The sequence below is a fragment of the Mustela lutreola genome, chromosome 15 (genome assembly GCF_030435805.1).
Source record: "Mustela lutreola isolate mMusLut2 chromosome 15, mMusLut2.pri, whole genome shotgun sequence".
Taxonomy (NCBI): Eukaryota; Metazoa; Chordata; class Mammalia; order Carnivora; family Mustelidae; genus Mustela; species Mustela lutreola.
Genome location: NC_081304.1, coordinates 15,018,948 through 15,039,155, shown reverse-complemented (window position 1 = coordinate 15,039,155; position 20,208 = coordinate 15,018,948). Strand labels below are relative to the sequence as shown.

At 48.3% G+C, this 20,208-nt stretch overlaps 1 protein-coding gene and 1 long non-coding RNA gene across 15 annotated transcripts in view; one reads left to right on the top strand and one right to left on the bottom strand.

Annotated features, from left to right (window-relative positions):
- Positions 1-12,610, bottom strand: part of LOC131815531 (uncharacterized) — a 40,869-nt gene extending 28,259 nt beyond the window's left edge. Inside the window, exons 1-5 of one of the 3 annotated variants that reach the window (XR_009347775.1) lie at positions 12,479-12,610; positions 12,043-12,348; positions 10,574-10,776; positions 8,382-8,476; positions 6,716-6,781 (exon numbers count right to left, since the gene is read on the bottom strand). This is a non-coding gene — a long non-coding RNA (uncharacterized LOC131815531). Of the gene's footprint in view, positions 1-6,715; positions 6,782-8,381; positions 8,477-10,573; positions 10,777-12,042; positions 12,349-12,478 lie in introns of those variants that run through there. The other 2 variants (XR_009347776.1, XR_009347774.1) reach the window with 2 other exon arrangements.
- TANC2 (tetratricopeptide repeat, ankyrin repeat and coiled-coil containing 2) overlaps positions 1-19,719 on the top strand; it is a 363,508-nt gene extending 343,789 nt beyond the window's left edge. For 10 of the 12 annotated variants that reach the window (XM_059147239.1, XM_059147241.1, XM_059147244.1 and 7 more), the window contains 7 exons: positions 3,239-3,414; positions 3,890-4,022; positions 4,601-4,630; positions 5,468-5,559; positions 7,647-7,793; positions 10,384-10,484; positions 12,141-19,719. In XM_059147239.1, the coding sequence (XP_059003222.1) occupies positions 3,239-3,414; positions 3,890-4,022; positions 4,601-4,630; positions 5,468-5,559; positions 7,647-7,793; positions 10,384-10,484; positions 12,141-14,076 (2,615 nt within the window). In that variant the 3' untranslated portion in view covers positions 14,077-19,719. The remainder of the gene's footprint in view (positions 1-3,238; positions 3,415-3,889; positions 4,023-4,600; positions 4,631-5,467; positions 5,560-7,646; positions 7,794-10,383; positions 10,485-12,140) is intronic. The other 2 variants (XM_059147247.1, XM_059147237.1) reach the window with 1 other exon arrangement.
- The last annotated feature ends 489 nt before the right edge of the window (positions 19,720-20,208 follow it).

Genomic DNA, 20,208 nt, shown 5'->3' with positions numbered 1-20,208 from the left:
AACCCTAACCAGGCCGGCACAACTGAGGGTAGTCAAATTAAGAAGACGACGAGGTTTCTTCTAAGATTTCAAACTGAAACTCAGAGATTTACTAGGCCTTCAGACGTATCCTCCAAAGAAGAGGTATTTGTTTCCACAGCCTCAGACTCGCAATGCTGGGGCAGAACCAGAGAACCACTCTCCCAGTATGCAAAGTGGTTCTTGCTTCCGTAATACAAGCCAACAAACAAGACTGGTTTCATGATATCTATCCTTACTTCTGCCAAGAGAGGGTTGGAGGAGCATAGAGGGTGTACCTAGATTCCCAGGATAAGATGCAGCAGGAACAAAAGTCCCAGAACAACCCAAGTCTACTGGAAAAGGCAAGACCTCTTCAGGCGCTGATAACTTTTAGATCACTGCACAGTGTCTGCCACACACCAGTGGAAGCTTATCAGACAGAGTGCAGAGATGTGTTCTCCCTTACCCTTGCAGACATGCTGGTCTTTGTACTACCAATCTTCCTAAACTTAGGATGGGCTTAGGTCCTGATAAACCCAAGTTGAAAATACCCTAAGTTGAAAATATCTGAAGTTGAAGATGCATTTAATACACCTAGCTTATGGAATGTGATAGCTTAGCCTACTGTATAATAGTGCTGAGTATCTCATGTAGTTTATTGAATACTATACTGAAAGTGAAAAACAGAATGGTTGTAAGCGTATCTGTTGTTTACATTCGTGATGGTGTGGCTGCTGGCTTTCTGGGGCTCCCTGCTGCTGGCCAGCATCACAAGATAGCACATCGCTATCCTGGAAAAAGGTCCAGATTCAAGATTCACAGTACATTCTCTACTGAATGCATATCCCTTTCGCGCCATCGTAAAGTTGAAAAATTGTAAGTCAAACCATCAAGAGTCAGAGAGCCTCCGTTTTTCCTTTTTTTTACACTTAAATCAGAGACTCAACGAAATCAGCAAATTCTGCCAACATTTATTTACCCAGCTTCACGTGCAGAACACTGTACCAGTGCTGTACCAGCAAGTGATTTTCTTTTAATGGATTCTCTGTAATCTGTGCCCTCCAAGACTCTGTAATCCAGCAAGGAAGGGATGAAACGAAGATAAAATGCTCTGTTTAAGGTATTTGCGTTAGAAAAGGACAGACTTTGAAAGGTGAATAGGAAAAAAGTTGTCCTGTTCAGGGAGGGAAAGTGTCTGAAAATCAGTGAGGAGATCCAGCACACAAGAGGTTTGGGGAAATAATGCAGGTTGTCCAGTGAAGTATGTGAGGGCTCTTGGGAAGTAAAATTGGAAATGTATGTGGAAAGAAAGTGAAAAGGAACAGACCAAAAGAGGTTTTGGACTTAATTTTGAAGGCAATGGGGAGCCTTTCAAGACTTTTTAAAAAAGGAATTGATGCCAGAGTTGTGCTTTAAAAGAAAAATTCCTCTGGCAGTAGTACAATTTGATGGAGGAATTATAGTGGGCCGGGGGAGCCATTACGAAGCATTGTAATAGATGAGAAGTAATGAGGCTCTAATCCAGGTGCGGTAGCTATCTATTAGAAGAGAGCAGAAGGGCCAAGTACAAAAACGATTTTGGATATAGAGTAATTACATGTAGGAAATAATGACAATTGAGTTAAAGATAACTCCAAAGTTTTAAAATGGATGTTTGGAAAAAATGTGATTCCATTAACTGCAAGGGGAAGAAAAGAGTGAAGGGAAAGATTACGTATTGAATTTTGGACGTCTGTTGAATAAATGGGTTCATTTCATATGTATCTCCTATTAATTTCTTAAATTCCAGCTTTCCTTATTTTTGGAAAATCAACTTATCTGTAATAGACATCCAGAACCTTTTTATCTTGCTTCTTCTACATTGGAGGCTCCATCCAGGGAGTTTCTAGACATCCCATCTGAGAAAACTCCTTAGATTTTCTCCCACATTCAAATTCATTCTGTGTTAGAATCGATGATTTCTTTGCAAACTACACCATTACGAAAAGAGAACCCAGTACGTTAGTGGCTATCAGCAGGGTGAGAGGTAGCTTCCAGCCCTTCATCCTGCTGCAGGAAGCCACAAAGTCTGATTGTCTGACCCACACCGAGCCTGCTGTGGTACATCCTAAGCTTGATCTCACCTCTGAGTCCTGTCTAGCTGAGGCAGCGGCCTGGAAAATGTTCTGTACGCAGTAAGCTGATCCCAATTTAGTTAGTGCGCCACGTCCACTGTGTGAAAAGAATTGTCTTAGGTACTCTTCAAAACCAGCAAGGAAGTGATAAGCCCTTTGCCATCCAAGAGTTTACAGTCTAGGCTAAGAACAAAATAAGTATTGAACTTTAGACTAATTACAAAACAGTGTATCGAGTATGCTTGATCCTTATGGAAGAAGATAGAAATGCTAAAGAGAAACAGATGTAGAATACCAACAAGGCTAAGAGAGTGGGGATTGGATCATCGAAGGCTGACAAGTTTAATTAAACTCTGAATTTCCTTGTGGCTTGGGCTCAGTCTCTTCCCACGAGTTCATCTCTCCCACGTTCTAGAGAGAAAGAACGTGATCTGGTGCTATTGCCAGTGATCAGCGCGGACTGAGCTCCTCCTGCTTTAGGAGAATCTCTCCAGGAGTTTATACTGTTCCAAAGGGAAGACTTTTGCTGCTTCCTGAAAACATTCACTGAGGATTTATTACATGCAAGTAGGATACATTAAAAAAAAAAAAAAAAAAGATGAAGAACAGAATAAGGTGACATGTGTTAAGCACATTCAAGACGAGGTGAACAGTGAACCAGGAAAATCTTCCTGGAAACGGGGGGATTTGAAATGGTCCCTAGAGAATGAGTAGAAGTGAGGCAGGAATGACAAGACTCCCCACATGGGAGCAAACATGACCAGAAGTGAGACTCTGGGAATATTGTGGGAGAGTCAGGAGGCCATGAGCACATCCACGTGGCCCAAGTAGAGCATTCTCTGCGGGGCGTGCTGGAACTTCCGTACAAAGAGGAAGCCTTGTGGGAGGCCCAGGATACCCAGTAAAAACAGCTGGACTCTCTTCTACTGAGAGCTTATAGGACCAGGGTTTTTTGTTTTTGTTTTTGTTTTTTTTTTAGCAGTATTAGTGCGAGAGAACTTCCCCCCCTGAAACAACAGCTGTGCTTTGGCCGAGCGTTCAGCTTTGGGACCTGCTTTCCCGCCTGCTCTGGGCAGCCCCGTGTTTCCTATTTCCTCAGCCCTGTGTTACACTCGCTCTTGTAGGTGCCTCCATTGCTCTAATGGACAAAGAAGGACTGACAGCCCTCAGCTGGGCTTGTCTGAAGGGTCATCTCCCAGTAGTTCGTTCTCTGGTGGATAACGGAGCTGCCACAGACCATGCTGACAAGAACGGCCGCACCCCCCTGGATCTGGCAGCTTTCTACGGTGATGCCGAGGTGGTGAGTGCCTTTACATGCGCCTTTGGGTAGTAGGGATAGGGATGGTTCTCCATCCGGAATGTTATTGGGTTAAGAGTGGAGTAACATGTTGATGATTCCTGATAGAAAGTTCTTGGAGGGCACCTCAATGGCTCCGTCAAAAGTGTCTGCCTTTAGCTCAGGTCATGATCTCAGGGTCCTGGGATCGAACCCCATGTTAGGTTCCTTGCTCAGAGGGGAGTCTGCTTCCCTCTCTCTCAAATAGATAAATGTTATATATATATAAAGAAAGTTCTTGGACCTGTACTTGCTAGAGGACAAGCATATTCAAAACACCATTAAAGATCAAGAATACAGTAAGGCCGGAAGTCCCGTGGCTACGCAGCCTGGTTCACACCAGAGGTTGAATAAAGTCCAGGCAACAGCCAGAGCCCTCAGTGGGGCGGCACTGAGCCATTGCACTTGTGCTAACTGTTCCCCTTGATCCCCATCCTAGGTCCAGTTCCTGGTGGATCACGGGGCCATGATCGAGCATGTCGACTACAGCGGAATGCGCCCTCTGGATAGAGCAGTGGGGTGCCGGAACACATCTGTTGTTGTCACTCTTCTGAAGAAAGGAGCCAAGATAGGTAGGAGAAAGGAAGAAGGTGCTGGCCATCTGTGCCCGGGGGCCAGACTGGTCCAGTGGCCTGGCTGCCCTGGGTGTTCGGTGTGAGTGTGTATAGTCTCCCCTCTGCCCTGCCCCAGTTGTTGTCCAAGTGAACAGAAAGGCTCTGGGCCCAGAGAAAGCACCCTCGGAGCCCTGGTCGACACTACTCCGTGTCCACAATCACCTGGTTATCTGCCGTGCCCCTCGTCGCCTTCACCAGGAGGCTGCTCTAACCTTAAGCACATCTTCGTGCTAACGCCTCTTTACCAGCACCCCCCGCCCCCCACCAGCACCCTGGATCCCCGCACCGCCGTGAGCCTCTGCTTTCCCTGCTCTGTATGTGCTTCAGACTCTCCAGTCCCTGCTGCTGCTGTCCCATCTGCTCCCCATCCCACGGACCTGTAGGCGAGGGTTGGCTGATATGCTGGCTTTTTTGCTGCCTGCCTCTCACTGCTGCTTTTTCCTTCCTTTTTTTTTTTTTTTTTTTTTTTTTTTTTTTCACCTTCATCCATTTTTTTTTCCTCTCCTACAACTTTTTGTTTTCTCCTTTCTTTGAAGGTTGTCAGACGTTACCGAGTCGCCCACGAGGTATATTTCACCGCTGTCAGCATCAGGCGTGGTCTGATGGCTTGGTCAGCTTTGCCTTCTCCTCTTTGATTTAGCCTGCATGAGTTCCCTACACCTCTAATCTTTTAATTTACTTCACCTTAAAAGAAGATTTTTTTTTAACGACTGTTGTAGAGAATAACTTGAACTTTTGATAACTAACCCTGAAAAGCTTAGTTGGTAAATAATTCAGGCGTCTATAAACTAATCAGTTTAACCTCTTCTTTCTCTGTGTGGGTAAAGTAGTTCTCAGTCATGTTGACTTGTTTCACGTCTTTTGACATTAGAACTGTGCTCCTGATTCAAAGTAAATCCCAGGGAGGCCTTCAGTACTTAAAAATTAAGGGAGCCTTTAGAATCTTTAATGGTTCCCCTTTCTACAAAGTACATATTTTTAAATTAAGAGACTAAACAGCTAGGGATTTTGAGTCCCGGGTTCTAAAATAAACTGCCCTTTTTGGATTTTCTAAATCTCTTGGTGACATTTGATGTAAACTCTTTCTCCGAATGACCTCGTTTAAAACAGCGCCAGGCTAAGCCATGGCCTGCTCAAATCCAGCGCGTTGGCAGGCTTTGCTGCCCTCCTGTGGTGCCGGCTCAGACAGGTCAGGTGCTCTTATTTTAAGGTGAATACCAGTCCAGCGCAGCTTCTTGGCAATGGGAGTCCCTAAGACACTCCCAGGTCTAAATGATGAGGAAGTTGTTGTGGAGCAAGTTGTTCTCTCAGCAGAAATCCCCCAGGATGTTTTTTTCACCTAGCTTCCTGCCACCCTTACATTGTCTGAGTTTTTTACCCATCATGCATCCTGTACACTACAGGTCCAGCCACGTGGGCGATGGCCACCTCCAAACCAGACATCATGATCATCCTGTTGAGCAAGCTGATGGAAGAGGGGGACATGTTTTATAAGGTGAGGAGGGGAGGAACAGTTTCCTCAAAGTGCCCACTGACTGTTCGTTCTCTCCCTGTAGAATCTACTAAAGTCTTGACAGTCTCATCCTCGGTTCTAGAGGCCAAGGGAGAATGCCCTCCCTCAATGATGGGCTCTTAGGTTGACCATCCTGAGTTTCTATTTTCCCAGCAGGAGAGCAAGCGTGGCCTACATAAGCCTGCAGCTGATCAACTTGCAGACCTAATTTTATCTGGTCACTAATAGGCAGTTACCTAGTTTCCGCGTGGAATCTGCTAAGTGGGACCTGGAAACTCATGGCACAAGTAAAGTAAAATTATGTAGTACAGATATTTCTAGTCTGTGGGAAAAGGCATTGGTCTTCACTTTCATATTTAATATATATATGTAGACTTAAAAGTCTGTAGTAGTAATAGCTTGTCAACATCCCTGAGTAAGATAAGGAAAGCAAGACAAATAGCAATTATAAAATTTTCTTTAAGTCCCTCACCAAATGATAACAAAAAATATATGGAGTCTTTTTGTAGTCACAATTCAAGCCGAAGTCTCCAGTACCCTAACACAGACTGTCTCCCACAGCCTGTAGGAAATCCTAAAAGAACATTACATGACAGGACACCTGGCTGGTTCAGTCAGAAGAGCATGCAACTCTTGATCTCAGGGTTGTGAGTTCAAGCCCCACATTGGGTGCAGAGATTACTTAAAAAGAAAAAAAAAGCAAAGCACATTACATTTCATGGTTACCTGGTTATATTAAGATTAGCGGCATCTTCTTCTCCTAAAGGTAAACATAAATCCAGCCTCACTGAGCTCTCAGGCCCAGAGGTGGGAGATGATTATGAAGTGCATTATTTCCACCTCTCACCCACCTCTATGTAAGGAATGTTTTGAGTTCCTGGGAGAAGAGTTGTATTTCCTGAGGACCCTCCGTGTGAAAGTCATGACAATCTAGGAATCTTGGTCTTCTAGGAAACTTGAGTCCTGACCCTCCCAGGATTTCACATGACTTCCAAGAAGGGCTTCATTACTCCAGGTGTCATATTTATGGACTGGGGGATAACATTGGTCTCAAGAATCTAAGCCCTGACTATAATAGAACTTCTCATATTCCAACAAAAGAGTCCTATCTCCTGTTGAGGAAAGGCAGAGTTCTCACCTTGGTAGACTCCAGATCTCTCCGTGAGGAAAGATGCTAAAGAGAAGATGAGACCGATCAGGCTCCCTGGATGGAGTTGCAGCCGCACAGAAGGAATGGAATAGATTAAGATTGGCTAAATGAAGGGGAGCTGCCTCCTGCCTCATTCTGAGCTCAGCTGATAGATTTTCATTTGTTTTCTTTTTATTTATTCATGTGTATATGTGTATAGGTATTTATTTATTATTTGATAGATTTTCAGATACAGAATGTAAGGAAAATTCAAGGCCCCTGCTACCAGGTCCCTAAGTTGGTCCTAGACTTACTTCATCTTGGAAAATCCCTCCTACGCAGATGGAACACAAATTCTAAACTTCTCTACTAGTTTCACCCTACCCCAAGCCTTTTCTAAAAATGGGAACACTGGCAACTGTTTTATGCATTGAGACTAGGGAAGCAACAGCTAGACTGTTTTGGCTCCCACCTCCTTTGTGAGGAAGGGCATGACCTCTTCTAGAGGACTGGCAAGGAGGAGCATCAAACAGGAAGAGTTTTCCAGGCAAACCAAAAGTGAAGAAGGAGTAATAACTCTGGCGTAGTTGGGGCTAGAAAATAATAGGCGTCCCAGGGAAATCAGGTCAAGATAAAGCTCCTTTGAAATGAGCAAGATCAGTCTCTTGGGGATCCCGGTCAGGAAGCTGGGGATCCCAGGGGTTGGTTCTTTGGCCTGTGTCTTGGGCATCCCCTTCAACCTTGCCCTTCCTGCCAGTTGAGTTTCCTCTTGAAAAGACTGGACCCTCTTCTCTCACCAGCAGGGCCAGAGCTACTCCCCAGGCTGGTGTTTGGGGGGGCTAACTTAGCCATCACTGCCGAGAGGAGGAAGGGAGCGGGCCAGACCTCCTCGCTGCTCAGCAAACCAACTCTGTGTTTTGCCATCTTCTACTCCCATTAGAAAGGGAAAGTAAAGGAGGCTGCCCAGCGCTACCAGTACGCCCTGAAGAAATTCCCGCGAGAAGGGTTTGGTGAGGACTTGAAAACTTTCCGGGAACTAAAGGTGTCTCTCCTCCTCAACCTCTCTCGATGTCGCAGGAAAATGAACGTAAGTCCCTCTCCCCCCCAGCTGCTTCCTTCAACCCTGGAAGCTGACCGTCCATGTCACTTACTGGCTCTTAACCAGGCCCCTGAAATCGTTCTCGGCCCCATTTGGAACTTGGTTGTCCTTCACAGAGCACTGACATTTGCAATTTGAAAGAAATCAAGTCTAAGTACAATCCGTATCTTAAACTGTAAAAAAGTTAATGCTGTGGGCACTTTTGGAGCTTTCTGAATTTTTAGTTCCCACTGAAAGTGATTGGAATGCCATCATCATCATCTCCTACCCCCAAGGCAGTTTTCTGGTCTTTGGGAAAATGTGAGAGAGGTGGTCACTAGAATTCCAGCTGCAATTCGGTATGAACTGTAGTCACTCCCTTCCTTGCTAGTAGACCCCTAGTCTCTTAAGGAAGGGCTGGAAAGAGGACTCGGGACCATGGACTTCAAGGTTTATTTCAAAGGCTGATCCTGAACTTTTCACTTTCTTTCCTCATCTTTTTACTCCAGCATGCCATGTCCCTTCCTGTCACAGAGGGAATCTTAGAACTCTTTCTGGTCCTCTGTTACCTCCCACATAGTCCTTGGTCCTTCTCACCTGCCAAGCAGAAACGGCGTGTGATGCCTTCAGCCACTGCTCCCATGATTCGCAGACATGCAGATGCTCCCAGGCCAAGAATCCTGTCTCGGAGGCTGGGAATAGATGAGATCGTGTCAGGAACCTCCGATCATCCCCCGCCTGAGGTCTCACAGTACCTCAGGAGCTGAAAACAATCCACCCCCAAAAAGGATGCTGATGAGTAGAGAGCGCAGCTGTGCAGAAGCAAGATTTCAGCTGCAGGGACGAGAGGCCTGCTTCAGTTCCAGAGAGGCTGTTTGTGTGTACGACCTTCGTAGCCTCCGTCTAAACTCTGGCAGTGAGAAGAGCCCTGAAGGCCCAGAGAACACAGTTGCGGCCCGAAGAGGCGGAATTGCCCCATGGTGCCGAGGAGACTGTAGACAGGGTAGCGGTTCCTGTGGGAAGGGGACGCCCCAGGGGAAGGCAGTGAGGCTGTTCTGTGAAACAGAACCAGACCTGTAGCTCCCAGGGTCCCCCAGGGCTCCAGCCAGTGCGAATGAGGTAACGCTCAGGAGCCGCTCCCACCTTCTCTTGGGCCTGAACTAATAATTTTCTTAAAAGCATTCTGATCTTGCCAGAAACGATGATTGTTGAAAAGAGAAAGAAAAAGATAAGATTGGAAAGAGAGTAGCGATAGAAGACGATTCCCATCAAATGAACGCTCCCTCTCGGTCTCCACTTGCTCCGAAAGAGGCGGCAGTCAGCTCCCGCGGCCGGCACTGGACGGCGCTCCCGGGGCCTGTCTCCTTCCGTCCAAGAGGGCTCATTACTTCTCCTACTTAGTTTCCACCCATGCTCCAGGCCTGTGTTCTGCCTCTGGAATCATGCGTGTCACCAGGGGTCACTGTGCTGTCCTAAGGCTCAGACACCGAATGAAAGGAGAGAAAAACACTCCTGTTAGCTTAGTATGGAAGGATATCTTTAAAACTTGGGCTTTATGTCGCAGGTCCCTGTCCCCAGGGTTCTCAGATGAGGACAGATGAGACCATGCACCTCTCGAGAGCCTCAGCGATTAAGAGATGATCTGTCACAAACCCCAGTTACAGCCACGGCCCTCTCTTACTTTATTTTTGTTGTTGTTTTCAATGTTTTCTGAGTAAGGACCCAGTTAGGAGAAGGGAGAGGCCGTTTACTGAGCAGCTGCTCTGTGCCGGAAATGGGGTTGGGGCTTTCAAATGTGTGCTCACACTCCATCCCACCTGTGCAGTAGGTGTGGATGAGAAGACACACCACCACCCCCTCCGAGGGGCTATGGGGTTGGCTGGAGGACTGAACCCGAGTCTGTCGGGTGCCCTGACCCCAGATCTTTGGCCGGGGGGAGGATATGGTCCTAAAAAACCAAACCCAGGTTAAGTCTAGTGATGACAGGGGTGATAACATTAATCTTAGCTAGCTGGGGTAAGAAAGTCCTTACGGAAGCTTAACTGTCAGATTCTCTTTATCCCCAGAGAATCCCTTCCCAACGAGGCCAGTCCTTGCGGTCCATGGTCCATGCAGCTCTCCTCTCCACAGACCTCATCCCACTGGCCCTCCCTCGCCCCTTAGGAAGCGGAGGAATAGCGGGTGCGACAGGGAGCTGGGGAGTAGGGCGAGGCCCCGTGCGAGGCACATGTCTGTTTGCCTTGTACACACACGTGTGACAACGGGTCAGGTTTCCAACTTCAGGAGCTTCATTGGGTTCACATTTGGCTGCTGTCCTAGAAAAGCCAGCATTCATTAGAAAAGCAGAAGGAAGGTACATTAGAGTATTTTAATGCTCCTGGGCAGAAATTCCCAGGACCTACTGCAGGGCCACTCAGGGCAAAGGCAGAAGCAACTCCCGGTCTGGGCCACATGGCTCGAGCCGTGCCAGGCATGTCGAGAATCCCAGGTGTTCCATCCATAAATGTCAAAGAAATGTACATATAATCTGTTTTATTCCCAAGTTGTCTATCTTTCCTGTCTCTTCAATGACTCATTTGCACACCTATTGTAATGACAGGATTTTGGAATGGCGGAGGAATTTGCTACTAAGGCCCTGGAGCTGAAACCGAAATCTTATGAAGCTTACTATGCGAGAGCAAGGGCAAAGCGCAGCAGCAGGTGAGGAGAGAGAGAGAGGGTGACGAGCAAGAGGTCTCTTTTCTGAAAATCTGGCGGAGCCAATGTAGGCCATCCTGGGGCATACGTACCAAAATGTGTCTCTCCCTGAGGACGTTTAGGGACATGCTTTGGTGATGGCTTCCATAGCACAGAACTCCACTTGAGACTGGCAAATCTTCAGGGCTCCAGAGATCTAGAGCATTTTACTTTGGGAGGAAAATGCCGTCGTATTGCTGGAGAATGGTACCTTCTTCCAAGAAGCCTCTGCCACCTCTCAATCACTTTTTAACCCCTGGAGCAGATAACATAGACACCAGTGACTTAAGAGGAGGTCACTTAAGCAAAACATCCTCCTGGCCCTTTTAGAAGGACAGTAGGATGGGTCACTTATACCACAGGCTCCCCTTTTCTGGTAGACATTTGAGGAGTCCCTGGATTATTTAGTCTTCCTTCTGGAGTTCTCCTCAGGTCTGGTGGCATCAGATCTCCTCCTCACCCAAGTCCCCACCACCAGCACCACCACAACCTCAGGGAGATAGGAGGTCCCTGCTGCCAGGGTCAAGGGGGCTCAAGAGAAACTCCATCCCTCGTGTCCATCTGCTGTGGCTTGGCCAAATGGGCAGTAAAGTCTCCAGAAAGACCTAGAACCTGCCATCACTGATCTTTGATAACTTGTCGCCGTCCTTGGTGCCTCCTGCCCAGTGTCCCACCCTTCTCCCAAACTCCTGCCTGGGAAAGAACTGCTTCACATTCACTGTTGTGGCCGGGAGGGATATGGTCCTAAAAAACCAAACCCAGGTTAAGTCTAGTGATGACAGGGGTGATAACATTAATCTTAGCTAGCTGGGGTAAGAAAGTCCTTACGGAAGCTTAACTGTCAGATTCTCTTTATCCCCAGAGAATCCCTTCCCAACGAGGCCAGTCGCCCCTTTCCTGTGATTATTAATAGAGTGCTTATTAATTAATAGAGTGATTATTATTAATAGAGTGATTAATAGGAGGATTATTAATAGAGAAGACGGGACTGTCTCTGAGAGTTCGTGTCCTCATCTGCAAATTAAGATCTGAGTTGCTTAGTCAGTGAGCCTAAGACCTGCCCAGCTCTGATGTAGCCGAACGGAGGAGCGACAGTGCTATGGGGCGAAGGGGAGAAAAGGGCAGAAGTCGGGCTTCTTGCCTAGGAGGGAACAGGCCTGAAATTTGGGGCCAAAATATTGAGAATAATAAAGAAAAAATTATGCTGAATCAGCAAGATTTTTAAATATGTAGTTACTGTTTTGTTCCTAAGCTAATTGACAGTGACCCTGTAAATGACAACCCCACCCAACCCACATACCGCCTGGTGTGCCTCTGGGCACTGAGAGAGTCTTCCTGAAGGGCCTGGCTGGACTGACAAAATGGGGCCACTTCTCTGCTAATCCCAGAGAGGCCAGAAGGAAGACGGAGGCCAAACAGGCTAAGGAAGCATTCTGGACTCTTCCAGAATGACAGCCTACCTGTTTCCTCCCTTAAAAATCAAACGAAACCAACCCCCACCCCAGACTCCCACAGACGCTACCCCTCAGTTCTCTGCGGCAGTGACCGCGTTCTCGGCTCTTGGTGGTTCCTGTTGGTTCAGAATAACTCCAGTTCCTGTGTTTACATTTTGTCGAGCAGACAGTTTGCAGCAGCCTTAGAGGATCTGAACGAGGCCATCAAGCTCTGTCCAAACAACCGTGAGATCCAGAGACTCCTGCTGCGGGTGGAGGAGGAGTGCCGCCAGGGGCAGCCGCCGCCCCAGCAGCCGCCGCTGCCGGAGGAGACGGAGCCCGAACCGCAGCACGAAGATCTCTACTCCGTCCAGGATATATTCGAGGAGGAGTACCTGGAACAGGATGTTGAGAACGTTTCCATTGGCCTCCAGACCGAGGCTCGGCCCAGTCAGGGGCTCCCGATAATCCAGAGCCCGCCGGCCTCCCCAGCCCATCGGGACTCGGCCTACATCTCCAGCTCACCGCTCGGCTCGCATCAGGTCTTCGACTTCCGCTCCAGCAGTTCCGTAGGTTCTCCCACCAGACAGGGCTATCAGTCCACCTCCCCCGCTCTTTCTCCCACTCACCAGAACTCCCACTACAGGCCCAGCCCACCACACACCTCCCCGGCGCACCAGAGCGGGTCTTACCGCTTCAGCCCCCCGCCCGTGGGAGGACAGGGCAAGGAATACCCGAGCCCTCCCCCTTCCCCGCTCCGTAGAGGCCCTCAGTATCGGGCCAGCCCTCCAGCTGAAAGCATGAGTGTCTACAGAGCCCAGTCGGGCTCCCCCGTGCGCTATCAGCAAGACACGAGTGTGAGTCAGCTTCCTGGCAGACCAAAATCTCCATTATCCAAAATGACCCAGCGGCCCTACCAGATGCCTCAACTGCCTGTGGCAGTTCCCCAGCAAGGGCTCAGGCTACAGCCTGCCAAGGCCCAGATTGTGAGAAGCAACCAGCCCAGCGCCGCAGTCCATTCCAGCTCCGTCGTCTCCACAGGGGCCTATGGCCAAGTCGCCCACTCGATGGCTAGTAAGTACCAGTCTTCCCAAGGAGACATGGGAGTAAGTCAGAGCCGCTTGGTTTATCAAGGGTCAATTGGGGGGATCGTAGGAGACGGGAGACCCGTGCAGCATGTCCAGGCCAGCCTGAGTGCGGGCGCCATCTGTCAGCATGGAGGGTTGACCAAAGAGGACCTTCCACAGCGACCTTCCTCGGCGTACCGAGGTGGTATGAGATACAGCCAGACGCCACAGATTGGACGTAGCCAGTCCGCATCCTACTACCCAGTCTGTCACTCAAAACTAGATCTGGAGCGTTCCTCTAGCCAGCTAGGTTCCCCTGATGTGTCGCATTTAATCAGAAGACCTGTTAGCGTCAACCCCAACGAAATCAAGCCTCACCCACCAACTCCCAGGCCGCTGCTGCACTCCCAGAGCGTAGGCCTCCGCTTCTCTCCATCCAGCAATAGTATCTCATCAGCCTCCAACCTCACTCCAACCTTCCGGCCGTCTTCCTCGATTCAGCAAATGGAGATCCCACTGAAACCGGCATATGATAGGTCATGTGACGAGCTGTCACCAGTGTCTCCCACTCAGGGAGGTTATCCCAGTGAGCCCACCCGATCCAGGACCACACCATTCATGGGGATCATAGATAAAACAGCCCGGACTCAACAGTACCCCCACCTTCACCAGCAGAATCGGACCTGGGCCGTGTCATCCGTGGATACCGTTCTCAGTCCCACGTCTCCAGGCAACCTGCCTCAGCCTGAGTCCTTCAGTCCACCATCATCCATCAGCAACATTGCCTTTTATAACAAAACCAACAATGCACAGAATGGCCATTTGCTGGAGGACGATTATTACAGCCCCCATGGGATGCTGGCCAACGGGTCCCGCGGAGACCTCTTGGAGAGAGTCGGCCAGGCCTCCTCGTACCCGGATGTGAAGGTGGCTCGGACCCTCCCTGTGGCTCAGGCATACCAGGACAACCTGTACAGGCAGTTGTCCCGGGACTCTCGACAAGGGCAGACATCCCCTATCAAACCAAAGAGACCATTTGTGGAGTCTAATGTTTAAAAGACGTGTGTTGGAGTGAGACCCATATGTTTTCACTGCACATTTTCAGGCTTGGTTTCCACATTTGAGGTAGTTCTCTGGCTTAATTTCTCATGTAGTTTCTGTGTGGTGTTCAGAGGTGGCAGCCCACGTGCTGGAGTTCTTTGCATGCAGCCGACCGGGAAGCTGGCCTCCAGCGAGCCAGGACTTGAGTTCCTCCCCTCCGAGCCCCAGCCACAAGCTCTCTCCCTCTCTTCCGACGCCAACGAGGAGATTGTTGTGCCGTGTGCTTTAACCCAGGGAGATCAGACACACTGGTCAGCTTTTTCCAGGAGACAATCGCTTTCACTGATGTTCTTGTTGTGTGAATGTCTTTCTCCTTTTTTACAAAAATAAGGTGTTCTCGTTTGTTTTCTTCTAGGAACTTTAGAAAGAGTATGACGCCCCTTTGCCTTCGCATTCTTATCCAGTGTTATCCAAATAGCCAACCCCAGTGCATTCTCGTGCCATGGTCTCCTCCCCCGGACTGCCAGCTCCCTGCAGTCATCAGGTCTAGAATGTTCATTTAGGTTATTGCTGGTCTTCCTATGGGGGCTAAAGGATCCAGGAGAAAGAGGAAACAGGTCTATTATATTGGAAGGGGGGAAAAAAACAGTATAATTATTTGAAACATTTTATGAATATTTAGAAAACAACCAGCCCTTTAAATATTTCACTCAGCCAAGGAAATCAGATGAGAATCATGGATATTATTAAATAATCTACTGAGAGGCATTCTCCAGGTTTTTAGCCAACCAGTAACTATTAAAAATCGACTGATTTTCCAGGGGTGGTAGCAGGGGGGCATCTACGTAAATATATAGAAAAGAGAGGAAGAAAGACTGTTCTGGACGCTCAGTGAAAGGCTAGAGAAAATCTTTGTCTTGGAGAAGTCTGCATTTTAGCTCCTAAGAGATCACTGACCATCATACTCTACAAAAGCAAACTCTTGCTGAGGTGTGAGTGGTACCCTAATCCTGTTAGTGGGTCTTCGCTCGGAACCAGACTGTGTTCCACTGGCGCTCCTATTTCAGCCCACACGGTGTAGTGAAGAAATTGGTTATCTGGGAAGCAGATTGAATTCTCTCGGGACCATAACCTTATTCCTGAAGTTTGCACCAAGGGTCATTGCACCCTGCGCCAGACGCCGTCTGATTCCATTTTGAGATCTATAGTCCCATTATGTTACTTTAGGAATCGTTTTCTTCTTTTTTTTTTCAAGGTAGGAGTGTTTGGGGAGCAATCTTTGAAAACCAGAAACTGCAACATGTTTCAGGGAGAACACAGACCCCTTTCAGCCCTGGGTGGGGGCGCGTGAGACAGACAGCAGGTCTTCTGACCCGGGTAGCCTGCACCCTTCTTCCGTGTCTTGAGGTCACTTGCTGACCTCTCCTTTGCGTGATTGAGGCCAGCATGAGGTGGACAGCAGGAACACCGAAACCAAAGCCTTAGCACGGGCCTGGTGCTGACGGCACGTCAACTCTGAAAACTTAAGAAACTGAAGCAAAAGCGAATTCATTCTCTGTTACTAAGAATCATTCTGCTCTTGTTAGTAAAGGGCTATTGGAAGGGCAGTTTCCTGAACAAAAATCCAGATATGACCAGACCTGTTTGTAAGTGTCCTCTGAAAGTATCACTAAGACATGGGGAGCATGAAGTTGAGATCAGAAACATTTCTCTACTAATTTAGATTCTGCCAAAGAGATGGGCCCCTCTGCCCCCAGGCCTGAAACAGGCCAGGACGTGTCTCTGGGCTAGAAGCAGACAGCTGGGCCATCTCAAGACCCAGACTCTTTCCCCTCTCTCTAATGCCCCGGGACTGCGTCCTACTCAGCTAGCCCAGGGTGGGCCCCGGCGTCTTGGCCCTTCCCTTCTCCCTCTCTCTCACTGAGAAGATGAAATGTCCAGCTGTGGCACCAGCCTATAGCCCGGAGCCCAGCTCCCGCTTTGTCCAGGTCTCAGCCCTGGGGGCTCTTGGCATCTCCTCCCTTCCTAAGCACCTCTCACCGAGGAGCTGCCGCGACATTCTGAACAATGTCTGCATCTGTCAGAAAAGTGCCCCTGCTTATTTGGAACACCACACATGCGACCTGCACTCAGCAGGTTCTGCATTTCACCAACACGCCCCTGATGTTGCTTGTCCCCAGGGTCTCTTGGTTTTCTTGGACAAACCGGAGATTTAGGGTCTATGCCTTATTGGGCAAAATACTTAAAACAGTCAAAATGCAGGCTCTTTGTTAGCCATTGTAAGAGGGAGTGAATATCACTGCTGGGTGCCAGTTGAGTTTGACTAGAAAATGCCAACTGGACCTTCCTGGGGGCAGGAGACCGGTTCTCCTTGCAGGCGGACTGCCCGTGCCCTGTTGTGCTACTTCACTGCCATGGGCCGGTCTTAGTACCGTGTATCCGAGATGGCCTCTCCCCGGCAACACTTGCTGAATCAATGTCTGGCTTCCGGTGGGGGGAGCTTTTCAGATGGGCCTGGTAAGTTCCACTCACCCAATTCACATCACCCTGCAATGGAGACAGTGGTAACAGACCTCAGCCTCTAGGTTTCTCACCAAATTGTACGTTTCATTCACCCAGAATTCTTGCACTAATGGGTTCCCATCACATCATGTCTATAAATGGGTGCACTTTACTGTTTGAATTTGTAATTCTGATAAATACTGGATATTTAAGTGTGCGTAATGTCTTCATTAGAAAATAGCAAAACCGCTCTTGTCTTTTAGTGTATCTTTCAAGGGAAAAAGAAAAAAAGGAAAGAAATCAAGCAGTGGATCACAACATTTATAGCACAAGAAATAACTGTTGTATATAAGCATCAAAAAGATTAAGAATTTTTAAATACAAAAAAAAATTGCAGTGATTTTAAAGTGCTTTTCCAGCAATTTTCTTAGGGACTCCTGAGACGTGGTTACTTTATTTACTGGATCAGTAAGGCACACAATTAACAATTAAAAATTAATGTTTATTTACAAAGTAAAGGGAAAACCTGTGTAACATGAGAATTTGGCATGGACAAAGACCATTTTGTATCTGCTGTTGTATCTCGTCTGGGTTGCAGATGTGCACTATTAAAGCCCCAAGTTAATAGAGCACAAACCCTTCTTGTTCCTCTCCCATGTGCCCCTCTTTCTAGATGTGTTTAACTTAAACTCGAAGGCTCAGGAAAATTCCACTAATTAGAATCATGTACAGTACCCCAGATCGTGGTCCAGAGACACAAGTTTGCTAATTTAGTTAAGCCTGGATTATTAAAACACTTTTCCTAAATTATTGTAAACAGAACAGCCTAGAGAAAGGTATCCTCGCTCCTTATATTGTATAGTAGTTTATGAACCCCTCTCTAAATATTGGTATTTTTATATTCCAGAGATGTACCCAATAGAAAAATTAACCAGTATCTAATTTAATATCCATAAGTATTTTCCTTAGATTTTAGTCCTATACAGTGGGTTATGTGGACGTCACCTTGCTTCAATCATACTCTACCACTAGGTGTCACTGTGGCTCTGCACCAGGCTTGTCTGGTGGCAAAGAATGGCAGGCAGCAGGTTCCCCTGGAGGAGCCGCTCCCCGGGGCAGCAGGCAGGCCCAGAGGGTTCAGGAAGGAGGGAACAGGCCTGCAGAGGGGTCTTCATGTATCTGTGCCCATTGTGGCGAGACAAGCTCTTTGAACACTACCCGCTTTGGACCTTCAGCCAGGCAGAGGACAGGAGAATTGACTAGAACTCCCTTGCTCTGGTGGGTGGGTGGGTATGAGGAAGTCTTCTTCACTTCCCGTGAGCATCCCTCTCAGTTCCTCTTGGCCTCCAACTTTTATAACTCCAGAGATGTCACAGTTGGCTGGTTTGATTCAAAAATTGTTATTTTTCTACTGCAGAAATGCCTTGGACAAAACCAGTTGCTCACTGAATCTTTGCCACAAAATGGAACAGGCTCCCCCGGGGGGCGGAGAGGGGGGACAGGATGTTCCCCCCTCCCTGTCCCGGCCTCTCCCACCCTGTCTGTCCTTGGGCTGCCCACTTCTCAAGAAGCCAACTTGCAGAGACAGCCTGCTGCTGCTTCCACACCGAGGCCCGTGCTGCCCGGGGCACGCACGTCGGGAGGTGTGGCTTTTTCTCCTTTTCCTCTAGGAATTCCAGACTGACCATCTACCATGACTAACAACAACGAACAAAGGGCTTAGGGGTAAGAGCTACCTACAAAGACGTGTCATGGAAACCTTCACCATGCAATGCCTTGAACTCCGCTCTGGCTGCTCCCCAGAAAAGGCGGCTGGCTGGGGGCCTGGACACAAGCACAACGGGAACGGTAGAGCCACTGTGCAGAGCTACTTGAATAATCACTGGGTCTTCATCAACTCCGTTTATAACACAGACCACTGAAGGGCTGAAGTGTTGGTAACCTGCGTTTGGTGTCCAATGCCTCACAGCTGCTGAGCCGCCCTGAGATGCTTGTGGCCATGCGGTGGCCACGGTCAGAGCTTTGAAAGTCAGTACCAAATGAATGCGTAATTGGACACCAAAAATCAAGTGTTACTTTCATGTTTCCTCACCCATTTCATCTCACTTCTTCCTGCCGACTCTGATACTCTCCACGAAGCTGACCTGCCAGGTTTTAGCTGAACGCGTCTAGATGCAGGCCAGCGTCTCTCGTTTTTCCGACAGACCTACTCCGTGGAAAGGAAGGAGCCTAGCTGCTTTGTTTTTGTAGCACTTACTGGCTGGATTTTTCTTTTGCCTAATCACTAACCAGAACCAGAACCACTAACCTGGTTAGGGGGACTCCATTCCATCCCTTGGGTCCCCAGGACCAGACAGACTGTAAATTCTGGAAATTCAGTACTTGAATGTACCTGCCTTATTGTGTACCAGCTGACTGGAAAGAAAAAAAAAAAAAAAAGTTAGAAATGCCGGCTCCAGATCTCTCCTTCATTCACAGGTTATTTTGGAAATCTTGTAAGTTACACTTCCTGTTCCAGTTTGTTTTTGTTTTTGTTTTTTCCTTTGGCTGATTCCTGCTGAGTGGGGCCAGTTCCTCATTGGGCTCAGGGCAGGTGCCATCCTCAGGCATGGCCTCCTTTCCATTTAGTGCAGCATATCCGTCTCTGTTCTGTCTCCTCCAAATCCAAGATGATTTTAATTAGTACAGACATGTACAGTCTACAATTAAAGAGTGATTTGTACTAATATGATTTTGATTCCTCCTCCTCTTTGCTGTCCTTTCAAGACACTTGCTGGAAAAAGCTTTAATGCACTTAGTTTTCCTTTAGGTTTTCTATGACTCAGATGTAAAGGACTTTCTCTGTACAGTATATTATCCAATGCATGTTTGTTCTCTCTCCTGATATATTGAACACCACACAGTTGTGAACTCGTGCAGTGGGGATGTCCCACACCCAACAGAGGCATCTAGCCCCCTGTGTATAAGGAAAGACCTTTTCCTTTGCTGTACTTGCTTGAGCAGTTGTATTGTCTGTACATGTGAGCTGTGTGAGATAGATGTGAAAAGTTAAATGAATGCATTTTCTGCCCATGTGTACAGATCGCCATCCGTACAATGAACTGTATGTATGAAAGCAAATGTACTTATTTATAAAGGGTAACACTTGGAAAAACACGGTGTTGTGGTGCTTTCTCCTTGCAGTACTGTGTGCCTCCCGAGAGCTGCCTGGAGCTCGCCCTCCCCTCACGGTCCCACAGTGCTGAGGAGGGACCTCGCTGAGCCTCCCCCAGGGAACAACCTCCCCTAAGGTGAAGGCAGAGGCCAGATTCCTGATGATCCGATTGGTCTCCCATGGGACATGCACAGTCACCCCTCCAGGCTCGTATTCATTCAGCGAGGTGACTGGGCACCCCCGGCTTCGAAGCTGGGGGAGTGCAGTAGGCATGTGGCAGGCACTCAAGAGCTGTGGCTGAGGAAAGACAGTTCCATGGGCCTGTCGGCGAAGGCTTGCCAGACCTGCTGGGAGAGGGAGGCTTTTTCCTCAGTGGGTTCCTCTCCCGACAAACCAAGGGAGCACTGAGATGTCTTGTTTGATTTTAGTAGCTGAGGCCGCAGGCCCGAGGGGAGGGGAGGGAACAGCCCTAGCTAGAGTTCCCCGAGCGA